This window comes from Artemia sp. Qi Xiang Cuo, chromosome 2 (assembly GCF_049724085.1).
Source record: "Artemia sp. Qi Xiang Cuo chromosome 2, ASM4972408v1, whole genome shotgun sequence".
NCBI classification, from domain to species: Eukaryota; Metazoa; Arthropoda; class Branchiopoda; order Anostraca; family Artemiidae; genus Artemia; species Artemia sp. Qi Xiang Cuo.
This window is the reverse complement of record NC_142795.1, coordinates 65567496-65580761: the sequence shown is the minus strand read 5'-3', so window position 1 is coordinate 65580761 and position 13266 is coordinate 65567496. Positions and strand designations below refer to the sequence as shown.

The 13266-nt window shown below is 31.9% G+C and overlaps 1 protein-coding gene across 4 annotated transcripts in view; it reads left to right on the top strand.

Moving 5' to 3' along the window:
- The window catches only part of Dap160 (dynamin associated protein 160), a 138665-nt gene extending 133328 nt beyond the window's left edge, over nucleotides 1-5337 (top strand). For all 4 annotated transcript variants that reach the window (XM_089102524.1, XM_089102517.1, XM_089102515.1 and 1 more), the window contains one exon: nucleotides 518-5337. In XM_089102524.1, the coding sequence (XP_088958650.1) occupies nucleotides 518-663 (146 nt within the window). In that variant the 3' untranslated portion in view covers nucleotides 664-5337. The remainder of the gene's footprint in view (nucleotides 1-517) is intronic.
- The last annotated feature ends 7929 nt before the right edge of the window (nucleotides 5338-13266 follow it).

Below are 13266 nucleotides of genomic sequence, written 5' to 3'. Positions count from 1 at the left end.
TATATATATATATATATATATATATATATATATATATATATATATATATATATATATATATATATATATATATATATATATATATATATATATATATATATATATATATATATATATATATATATATATATATATATATATATATATATATATATATATATATATATATATATATATATATATATATATATATATATATATATATATATATATATATATATATATATGGGAAGGGCCAAATAATCTAGGGGAGTATTTTGGGGAGCCTCCTACTCCCCCTCTCAATTAACGCCACTGACTGGAAGCCTTAAAAAATACTGATAATTGGCAATACAAAGTGCTGGTTGAAATGGTAGTGTGCCAGTAACAAGTGTACTTCCTTATAATGGATAACAAATTAATTATTATTACATATCTTGAAAACTAATAAACCTATTAGTTTTATTTTATATTATTTTAATAATTAACGTTCTTATAATTAATGTATCTTTTAATCATATTTTTTTTTTGTTTCAAGAGTATCTTGGGAGGGCTGAAATACGTATTCAAGACATGTTAGCGGAATGTCTCCTGGTAAACAGACCACTTCTGAAAAAATTGACGCTTTATGGAGTTATGTCAGGAGATATATGGATCAAGTTTGATATCCAACTGTTTCGGTAAAATCAGGAGCCATCATGAAAAATCAAGATCGGAAATGTTGTCCACCTATAATATTTTGTAATCTAGTCGCCAAACACCTGCAGTCCTATCAGTAACGAGTGTAGTTATAGCTGACCTTTCAGTTTTGAAAGTATTATTGTTTCCTCGCTGATTTATACCATCATCATTTTTTGATAAATCAGATTTTGATAAATGTAGCTTAAAAAATTTAAACTAGTAAACTGCACCCGATACAGGGAAAGGTACCTCCCCCTTTCCAGTATCCCCGTTGTCGATGAGTATTATATTGTACACTTGGTTTTGACGAATAGTAACTCTGTTGTCACAAAATTCGTCTTTTGTGAAGATCAAAAGAGATTGCGAAGAGTCTAAAAAGATTAGACAACCCTGATTTACAGTAAAGACTATGTCGTGGGTTAATTGAATGGATGCTAACTTGAAGATGTTGGTTCTGGACAACACTTATTGTTATCTTGATAAAAAATAGAAAATAAATAAAAGAAGAAAGAAGGAATACACATGAGAGTCTAGAAACTTCCTTCTTGAAGTGAAATTCCAATTTTTATTCTGTGTATTTCTTTTATGATAATCCAAGGCCTCTATGAACTTACTTTTTAAACAATTCATATATCATTATTATTTTTGAATTTTTATTTATTAATTAATTTATTGTTTATATTATTTTATATTATTTATACAAAAATTAATATTTATTTAATTATTATTTCAATTGTTAAGTTAAATTACAATAAATAAATTAATATTTGTTTAAAAAAAATATGATTGTTAACACGCTTCTCTCTTCAGAGATAATACAGAAAGGTGCATCTTCAACTTCTAATCCTAAGCTTCGGGTTCCCCCCCCCCTCTCTCCCTCACGAAAATTGACCTTCCCATTTATGTCATTTGCAGCTTAAATCATGCTCTCTGCTTTTTTCGTCATCATCAATATTTACATTGTTATTGCATTTAAGTTTTATAATGAAATCACAAAAATAATGTCTTTTCTTGCGAGCAATTGAAGCCATTCCCCATGTGCTTAAATACATATCTCGGTTCAAGTGTGATAACATTGTTGTAATTTGTAACCAATTTCCAATGATTGTTTGTGAGTATACAATGTAACAAGAACTTTGTATATGAACCTGTTAAACTGTTTTCGTATATTCTTTTTTTATGTTGGCTTTTGAACTTAGGCAATTGGGATGGTACCACTTCTGCCAAATTAGAATAAGTATTAAAATTTTTGTTTCTAATGGGACCACATATTTTTTATTGTTGTTACCGCACGAACTTCGACTATAGCTATTTCAGCAAGAAATGAAATCTCAAAATCAAAATTCTCGGAAAACATATTTGAATATCATCATGGAGGTTTGGCTTTTGTGTATTGTTTGTTGTTTTTATAGATGGCAGTTGAATGATGCGATATCCAAAGTGACAATTTGGTGATCCAGTTGCGCTGTATAACATTCCTGCCAATATCTTTGTCTCTATTTTTTTTTTTGTACTCAACATATCCCTTGGATTTGTAAAAGTCTGTTTTGATTAAGTGATACACTTTAATTTATCAAGTTAGATTTTATCTGGTGGAAATATTTTTGAGAATTAATCACCCTTGTTGTGTTTAGTTATGCATAGGCTAGATCTATTTCAAACGTTCAAGATTCAGTTAATATATTGAACGTTGTACCTATCTAAGAGTCCGGGAAACTTACAAGAGTGGAAACTGGTGCCAGCACCGTAAAGTAAAATCGATAATGCTATCTAGTGTTTGACTACTTTGTTCCATTTGCAGCATAATTGTCTTTTTAGGCACTTTAATGTTTAGAGAAGCTAAGAGCCGTCACGTGTGGGGGGGAAGGGGAGTTGGTTGGGGGACACCCCCTCCCGATGTTTTTGTTCACTTGGTAAAAAATATAAATCGGTAAAATTCTTTGTTCGGTTCAATAAAGACCACAAAAATACTAACATGTTTTGTGCATTTTAGAAAATACTAAAGTACACGAAAATAATAAGATCTACAGAAATTTCGAACTTGGTCGGTAAACGCAGCAGTTTTACCGACTCCTGCGGTGATTTTTACAGATGGTCCCATAATTTTACATTTGTCAAATAAACAGCATTAAAATAGTGACATGATAATTACCAAAATCTGAATCTCGGTTGGTATATGCAGCAGTTTTACCGACTCGTGCAGTGATTTTACGTATTGTATTCGAAATGAACATTATGCTAATTATTGACAAAAACCAGTCGGTAAAAATGACCAGCAAGTCGGTAAAATCTCTTGCTCTCCGCCCCCCCCCCCTCCCAAACATATTAGCTAGTAAAGACCCTGGTGGAGCTTAAAGAAAGTGGAATTCTGTCCCCAGTAGACCTATCAGCTGAAAATCAACTAGCCCTCTTAACCTGAAAGATTTCCCCTAAAGGCGGATCAGATTTCAATCCGTCTGACTTCATTCCAACAGTAAAATTTCTCAGATTTTCCTCCTATTATTTTATATGAACTTGGATCGGCTGTATCATCCTTTTTGTTTCGAGAAATATCAACCTTTATAGTTTAAATGGTTTTATTTTTCTTAGATAATTATAACTCTGAATTTTGATTTTGATGGTAGCCAGTAGCCTATTTTTTATCCAATCTAGGCTTGAAACTTAATATAACAAGATGGCGGCAAAGCATTTAAAATTATCTCCATGCAGAACTCGATAATTTGAAAATTGGCTCATTATCATTTAGGCCGTTTTCTTTTTGTAAACATTTATCTTCATTTTACTCTTATGCGGCCACTCAAACAGCTCTTTCAACAAATCAGTTTGATATCACGTTTGCTAGGTACAATTTTTAAGAAACTGGGCATCTAGTTCGGGACGTAAGAAAAACTTTCAGAAAAATAAAGTTTTGTTTTGGATTCTCTTTCTCCATATAGTAATTTAATCCCTAACGTAATAATTGTATATAGCAACATTGCTTCTGTAGACCGTCGTGTGATCGATAGATCTTTCTAAGCTTGATTGTAAAGCTAATAAAGCATATATGAATATAAAACTCATAAAGCTTGGAGCCAACTAGGCCTACTTTTTGCATGCTGTATTTTGACTATTAATTATTAAAAATAAAAAAGGCTGATTAATTAGCATTTACAGAGAAGTTCCAGCTTTAATCCTGTTGCAATGCAGATTAATCTTATCAAATATAAAATTTTCTTTGAATTTTTCTATTTTTAGCCGCTACACAAGCGGCGCTAGTGACTTTTAATCCCTATCTTCCCATGTTAATTTGCTGAAGATTGAATTCTTACAAGTTTTACATTCCCTTAAGGTAGCAAGTAAATTGTATTTTAGTAAGTTGGCAATCTTATGCATTTTGTCTTGGTCGCATAACGTACTAGTTAGGTGGTTTCAAGTTAGTTATAATTCTACGTATTTATTTTCTATTTATTTGATCTATGTCTTTTATTTAGTTTATTTGGCGTTCCTCTTCTAGACACTTATTTTTCCCCACTGTGCTTAGGAGATAATTTTTATCTAGAAGTATTTCACTAATCAAACAGTTCTTTTGAAAATGCCACATACACAAAAAAAATATATACTTTCAATCTATTTTGCAAGTCAGTTGCAAAAATATAGCCCATGATGTTATGAAAAAGTATAATTAGTATAATTATGCTATTCATGATGTCCCGATTTAAGTTTCAACCATGGAAGTCACTCGTTAATTTCAATTAAATGAGTTCAGTGCCGTCATAACAACCAAATGCTTTCATTAACATTAAGAATTCCTGTGTCAACAGAATAATATTATTTTCTTCGAAAAAAGCTTTTTGCTTCTCAGGAAAGATTTGTTTTCAGCTACACCACTTCCTTTAAGTGAAATGGGTATAATAGTTTTTCTTACTTCATAAAAATTGGAGTTCTAGTTCTGTTACCGTAGAATCATCGATGTCGTGTCTAGGCTGCGCTAGAAATGTACGAATTCTCTCTTCAGCCAACAAACTACACTTAATAAAAATAAATAATTGAAATGCGAAAACAATAGTAATCGGAAAATAATCATATTGTTTGCTAATGCAAGTCAATTGATCAAAAAAGAATTTTGAATATTAGTTACTTATTGGTGTTAGTATCATTCTTTTTGCAGCTTTGTCTGCTGCAATGATATCATTAAAACGAATGTTATTGAATTCAATAGTTTAAGATCTATCCATTCACTGGTCAGAATAATGATCTTATTCACACTTTTTCTTAAAGCGTGATCTAAACTCGCTTATTAATAGTAGGATTTCTCTATATGCATATGTTTTCGCATCTCTTCAGCATATTTTTCACCATAAAAATTTCCAATATGAAGAAAACTTAATATTAGTGAATGATTCTAAAATCGTCATATTCAGAAACTGCAGAAAAAAACATACCACCCCTAACATATCTAACATACGAAACATACCTAGCACACCAAAATTTTACTATGGGACCAGGAACTTAAAGTGTCTTTATTAAAAGAGTAATCTGTGTGTTCAGTTGACTAAGGTTTTTTTTTTCTTTTTTAATAGGGCCTTAATTTTTAGATTCAATTTCGTGGCTATTTTTGTACTTCACTCTAATAGATAGTAATTGAACATATGTTGCTATATTTTTGATTGTAAAATAATAAAATTACTCACTAATAAACGACTTTATTTATACTTTTTCTATATTAGCGATATTCAGTGCAAAGTTTCCTAAACTATTAACCAGTTTGCCAAATTGGAGTTCCAACGAAGCTTGTCTTTAAGCCTATCAGGAAAAAAGGTGTTTACTGAAATAGAAACAATTCCTTAATATAGTTCAAAATTTGTGGTAAACTTGATATTTTAACTAGTCCATAGAATTTAATTAATTATTTAGTTAATCAAACTAATCGATATAGAAAGCTAATAAGGGAGAGTATTTTATCAGGTCGACTTCGTTATTATCTATATTTCTCAAATATTTTAAGTAATTATTTCTTTTGCTTTTATTTTGAAAATTTATATAGCTTTTATAAGGTAGTATTTCTTCTTTTTTGTTTCCTTAACCTACATGATAATCCCTTAGTGTCGTAAACGAGTCTGTTTTCAGCTTTGTGGATCTGTGTAACTGGAAATTCGGTTGATAGTTGGCCATAGTGGTCTTTGGCCACTGGCCACATAAACACCACATAAACACATGTCTTTTGCCACACAAATACCACTGATTTAAACAAGAAGCAGCCATAATCCTTTCTTACAATTTGACATGATATACGGAATTAAAATATGGATTTACAAGAAATACGGAATTAAGGAAAATGCGGCATGTACTGATATTTACATGGAAATAAGAAGCAACTTTCTATAAATGTCATTATAAGAAGAATGGCAACTGTAAAAATTTCTAACGGGTAGAGATTTGAATATTCTGGCAAACAAATTAGATTCCAAGTTCGATCAAATGTTTCAAACAGAACTGATTTTCAACCGAAAAGTCGTTTGTCTTATCGTTTTTCTAAGGCTGTTAAAATCATTAAGACCGTATTGAGACCGTTTAAAATCGTTATTTTTTAATAAGTCTGTTAATATTTTTATTAAGACCGTTATTTTTTATTAAGACCGTTAAAATGAAGACCATTTTGTGTTACACAGAAAATTGATTTTCGACCGAAAGGTCGTTGGTCTTATTTTTTATGAAGACCTTTAAAATAGATTGTGCTAATTTATGCAATTCGATTAAGCTATCTTAGTTGAACGTTATATTTTCAAAACTGACTTCAAAATCGTTTCGAAGATAAATAAAGCAGCGTTTTCATTTGGCACTTTAAAGAGTAAAACACAAAATGGATCAGCCAACTGAAAACTCCGTTTCCCTGCGTTTCGTTGAATAAAACAGTATCCTCCAATTTTCATTGGTTGATTAACTTTCTGTTATGTCCGCTAAACACCAAATAGGAACGTGCCATAGAAAACTCGGAAAGTGTTGTTTTTTTGTTAGACTTTTGATAAAATGACAAACTATTTATATTATAACAAATGCTTCTTGGTTTTAAAAATTGGAACGAAAAATGGAAAGTCAAAGTTTAGCGTAAAGAGCAAGGTACTGAGGAGGGGGAGTCAATCGTTACTAAAGGAAAGATTTTTGAAGGGAGACATAGGAACCAAAGCCTTATCCAGAGGTAGGGAGGTAAAGCTTTCTTGCCCCCCCCCCGCCTAAAAAAAACGTATAAAAATCCTGGATACGCCCTTGATGGGAGCTTTTACATCTATATATAAATTTATCTACATTGAGCAATACCTTTTAACTGGGGTCAAGCGCAGGATTGTTCTTGCTTGGGGCTTTTTGAATTTTGAGCTAGTCACTCCTGTGGACAGGTTAAACTGTCTGAAAATGGAGAGAGTGGAAATAGCGTAATCCTTACTATTACAAAATCGGTGTCAGTAAAGAAAGAAAAATTAATAATACTCACGAAGTTTTAATACCTTTCCTGGCACCGTACGGTATTCGAACCTTAGCTTCTTTATTTCTTCAGCCTTGGCTTCCTCCACTACACCAGTACCAGGTAACTATATGCTTTATTTTGCAGTAGAATGATGTAAATATATAGGAAACAGATATGTTCTTGCATTTAATTAACTAAAAAGAAACATTCTCAAAAAGAAGTTTTTCAAAGAAAAGTAACGGCCATATTAAACTTAATATTAGAAAAAATAAAGGTAAGACTCTAGTTTAGCTACTTTTCGCTGTCTTGGAAAGGGGCTAGGTTAGGAAAATGAAACTTCCATGTATGGGTCTATAGGTTAAAGTATGTACCGGGAAGGTGTTTTGAAGTACTTACTGCCACTCGTTCTCCCTCTAGAGGATGGTGAACTTTGTTCACCTTTAAAAATCATTGTGTTATGAAAATGAAACCTTGCAAAACAGATTTTCTGCTTCAATGAAGTTCAAGAAAACTGTTTTTAACTTCACAACTTTGCTCAATTTCAATTTATGAGGGTTCAAAGATCAACACACACATTTCTTAAATTTAGGAAGAAACCCATTGATATGGTTTAAAATTCTAATCAAATAACAGGAACCGCAACTTCAGAACTAAAATTAGAGAAAAAGAAACTGGTGATTGAAAATTAAGGTAAATAGGTGTAAACTGTTAGGTAAACTCTTTTAAGGTAAACTGATTAGATGTTCTGTTTAAACACAAGGGCCGTTGATTTGAATGAGATTTTAAGACTTTTGCGTGAACAGCCTGGGTTGAGGAAGGGTCAGCCCCCTTAATGTACCGAATAATTTTTGTTTATTCCAAGTTTACTGTTACTCCTTACTGTCGGTTAAATAATTTTTTTTTTTTTATTTAATCTCAGGTGGAGGCGACATTTTAACAAACAAGAGGAATAAACCTAACAATAAAAAAAAATCCCAAAATTTTCAAAATTCCAGATTAAACAAAGATTCAAAAAATTATTATTGTTAAAAGTGAAAAATATATTGGATTGCTATTGAAGCAGATTGATTTAGTTTTGACCAACTAAGTCGAATGTATGCAATGGTTTGCTATTCCAATGATCGTCTTTTAATATGAACCCTAATTTCAACTTTTCAAAAGATGCTTGTATTATCTTCACTTTTAAAACCACAAGAATAATAAGACATGTTTACGCTAAGACATGGTAAAAACAAAGTTGCTGTTGCACTTGGTCCCTTGGGAAATTTTCTGCCGGTGCTCATGAAGAATATAACCTTTTGAATTTATGCCTTTTCCTTTAAAAATCTATCAATAAATTACAAAAGAAAAAAAAAAGATAAAATTGGACAGAAAACTGATATATTTAATCTGAAAATTATTGTTGTACAGCTTAGAAATTTTTTTGGCTGAAATTATTTTACAACTTAAATGAAACGCAGCTCCGAAAATAGGAACGGGAAGTGCACAAGAGGAGGGTTAGGAGGCAGTTTGACGATTTTCTTGAAACTCTTTTTTGGAGTTTCTTGTTCGTTCTTTTTTTCTACGCTTTCACAGATAGTTCTTAAGCGCCAGCTTTATTTTTTATGTTTTTTTTGATGAATGTTCGAATGTTATGTAATCATCACATGGATACTTTGGATTTTAAGTAAAGAGGGATTTACGCCCTAATAGGAATAGTGGAAGGTTCAAATGGGCTTATGCTCCCTCATATATGTATGTTGCAATTTCTGTTGCTTTAAATGTCTCATCGCTTAAAGCTATTTTTTCAAATACGTTATCAGCGGCTTAAAAAGCCTGGTTCCAGTGGTTATTCCCTAGTATAACTTTATGTTATGGGACTCGCTCTCCCTTTTTTTTTTTTTAGCATACCTATAGATATAATCAGTAAAAATTTTAAGGACCGAACGGAAAGTTTTCCTTGGTGAAAAAGAGGTATGTTGCTTAAACTTTTCAAACAAGCCGTTGATCAGATTTTGCTAATAGTAATACGCTTCGTTCAAGTTTCGTTCTTCGTTCAATTTTTTTTTGTTGAGTCTAAACTTCACAAGCTTCCCATTACGCATAAAAATACAGTAATTTGGATGTCTAAGTTCAAAACAAACTATCTGAAATGTATTTTATAGTTTCCTAATGAGTTTTGGTTTTGGGCAAGTAAATTGTTTAAATAATTTGTAGATGTTCATCAGGATCAGGGCCGTTCAAAGGGGGGAGGGGACAGGGACAAGCTGTCACAGAAGCCCCAGCTGCTGTCGCAGCTGGGGCTTTTGTTTTTTTTATATTTATTTTTGGGTCAGAAGGAGGGCGCCGTAATTAGCTTTTCCCCGGGCAACACCACCCCCTAGGAATAGTCCTACAGGATAAAGTCTTTTGACAGACTGCTAACGGTATATTATCTAATACGCGATTTCTAACGATTACGAAACTGTTTAAGGCATAACATTTTTCCTTTCTCGGTAAAAAAATGTCTTTATTTTTACAATAGCATAATTGCTTATGGCATTAGTATATGACATTTTAAAAGATTTAAAATAGTGTTTAAAGGGTGAAGGATTTTTATGGGAGGGGGTAAAGAGTGAAGGTAAGTATACATATTTTACAAATGCAATAATTGGTTACTAGAAAGGACGTGCGCAACAGAGACGCAAACATAGGAGCTTTCGGAGGATATTCGTCAAACAGCTAAAACCAGCGAATCACATGAGAAACTAAAAATCAGCTCATCCTTGTGCGACATCGATTCTTCTTGATCTACGTACATCGAGTTAAACAGCTCCTAGAATACATCTTCATTTTTTGGTGTGTCAACATTCTGTTTCAATGCCCGTCCCCGATTTACTCATATTTTGGTTCAAGGCGTTCCTCTGAAAATTTTCCCGCGGAATATCCCCCTATGATAACACCCCCATATTCTTCCTGGATAATTTTTGGATGTCCATTAGAAGGGAAGTAAGGATCTAGGTATTACTCTGACGAGTACATAATTTATTAATTGTTCTGTTCGTTGACGCGGACGGGAGTTTACATCATTGCCAGATAAGAATGGTACTATTTGGTACTTTGAAAGTACCTCTTTCAAGGTCAATCAGGGAACTTGGAACTACTGCAGGGAAAATGCACATGCGCACTGAATACTAACGGGACAATTTTATTGATCTACGAAGGGGACAAGATCAGACTAGATTTCTGGGAAATTAATTGCATAATCGACGGGGAATTCTAATGTAACACGAAGGGAATTAAGAAATAATAAGACTTCTCTGGTCTTTAGGTCTGAGAGATAAATATTAATATTCTTTCGAAGCCTTAATAGTGTAACTAGGAACACCTTAGATATATTTTGAGAAATTGAAACAAGATACAAGACAGTTTAAATACATATTAGTCGGGAAATTATCTCCTGAGTATTTTATATGTGACATCGCAAAAGGATGCCAGAACAAGAGGAACATTCTGAAGTTACTTTTAGGGGATCATTTGGGCGAGAACAAATTAATCATCATTTTAGGGATTTTTGGGTGAAACAGTTTGAGACATTTTAGAGGATGATTTGGGGTGAAACTCACTGGTCGTTATTATACACAAGTTCCATTTGAACAGTGTTGTAAGATCCCCTACCCAAGCCCCCAAGGACCCCTCCTCCCCAATTTTTTACCCCCTCCCCCCATTTTTTTAATACTTCTTTTGCGTGCTTGAGACACAGAAGGCCCCCCAAAGGCCCCCCCCCGAATTTTTTGCCCCTCCCCCATTTTATACAGTTTTTTTTCACGCTTGAGACAGAGAAGAGCTCACCCCTCCCCCAACCTTTTTGGCCCCCCTTTTTTAATGCTTTTTTTGCGCGCTTGAGCCCCCCTCCATTTTTTAATACTTTTTTTTGCACGCTCGAGACAGAGAAGAGCTCACCCCTCCCCCAACCTTTTTGGCCCCCCTTTTTTAATGCTTTTTTTGCGCGCTTGAGACACAGGAAGGCCCCCCTCCCTCCAACTTTATGGGCCCCCTCTATTTTTTTAACTTTTTTTTATTTAAAAAAAAATATATTATTTTTTTAACATGATATATTTTTCAAATTTTTTTTCTACATGTGTTCAAATGACAGAAAACATACTTAAAACATAAGAAATTCACATTTAATATTTGCACAATTTGTTAGAAGTAACAGTTTTTTTCTTAGCAGTAACAAATTTCTTCTAATAGCAGCAAGTTTTCTTTCAAAGATACCATATTTTTCTTAGAATTAACAACTTTTTTGTCTATGATAACAAGTTTTCTGTCGGAAGTGGCATGTTATCCAAAACAGTAACAAAGTTTCTAATTGAAGCAAAAATTTTTGTGAGTTATAAAAAGTTTTCAGTTAAACGTAGTTAGTTTTCCGTCAAAGAAACAATTTTTTTCTTATAAGTAACAATACCTTCGTTTATGATAACAAGTTTTCTGTTAGAAGTAGCAATTTTTCTTTAACACTAAAAAATTTCTCCTTGAAGTAACAACTTTTACCTTAATACTAACAAACTTTTACTTAAAACTATCAAATTTCTCTTAGAAGTACCAATTTTTCGTCAGTGATTACAAGTTTTCTGTGAGAAGCAGAATGTTTTCTGTCAAAGACACCAAATTTTTTATAGAAATAAAATTTTTTTTCGTTTATGATAACAAGTTTTCTGTCAGAAGTAGCAAGTTTTCCTTAACACTGACAAATTTTCCCATCGGAGTAACAACTTTTTCCTTAATAATAACAATTTTTTACTTAACACACTCAAATTTCTCTTAGAAGTAATAAATATTTTCTTAACAGTAAACATTTTTTCTAATAACACCAACCTTTCCGTAAATGATAAATAATTTCTCTTAAAAGAAACAATTTTTCGTCAATGATAACTAGTTATCAGTTAGAAGTAGCAAGTTTTCTGTCAAACATACAAAATTTTTCTTAGAAGTAACAATTTTTTCGCTATGATAACAAGTATTCTGCAAGAAGTAGCTTATATTTCTTTAAACCCAACAAGCTTTTTTTTCGAAACATCAATAATTTCAATTACTACTCCAAAACTTTTACTTAAGACTAACCGATTTTCTCTTCGATGCATCAACTTTTTTCCTTAATACTAACATACTTTTACTTAACGCACTATAATTTCTCTTAGAAATAACAATTTTCGTCAGTGGTAACACGTTTTCTGCTTGAAGTAGCAAGTTTTCTGTCAAAGATACCAAATTTTTTTTTCTTAGAAGTAACAATTTTTCGTTATGATAACAAGTTTTTTGGCAGAAAAAGCAAGTTTTCCTTAACACTGACAAATTTTCTCATCAAAGTAACAATAATTTACCTTAAAACTAACACACCTTTGCCTAGCACACTAAAATGTCTCTCACAAATAACATTTCTTGTCATTGATAACATACTTTTACTTAACACACTCAAATTTTGCTTAGAAATAATACTTTTTCGTCAGTGATAACATATTTTCTACTTGAACTAGCAAGTTTTCTGTCAAAGATACTAAACGATAACAAGTTTTCTGTCAGAAGTAGCAAGTTTTCCTTAACACGAACAAAATTTTTGTTCGAAGTACCAATTTTTTCCTAAGTGCTAACACACTTTTGATTAAAACTGTCAAATTTTTCTTGAAAATATAGTTATTTTCATTTCGAGATAAAAAGTTTTCTTTCAAAAGTAGCAACTTTTCCTTAACAATAAAAAGTTTTCTCATCAAAGTAAAAATGTTTTCCTTAACACTAATAGAGTTTTAGTTACAACTATCAAATTTCTCTTAGAATTAACAATTTTTTGTCAGTGATAACAATTTTTCTGTAAGAAGTAGCAAGATTTCTTCCAAAGATTCCAAATTTTTCTTTGAAGTAACAATTTTTACGTTTATGATAAAAAGTTTTCCGTCAGAAGTATCAAGTTTTCCTTCACTATAACAAATTTTCTCTTCGTACTAACAACTTTTTCCTCAATACTAACAAAATTATGCTTAAAACTATCAAATATCTCTTAGAAGTAACAATAAGTTTTCTGTCAAAATAAGCAAGTTTTGCTTAACACTAACAAATTTTCTCATCAAAGTAAAAAAAATTTTCTTAACACTAACAGAGTTCTAGCTACAACTATCAAATTTCTCTTAGAAGTAACAATTTTGCGTCACTGA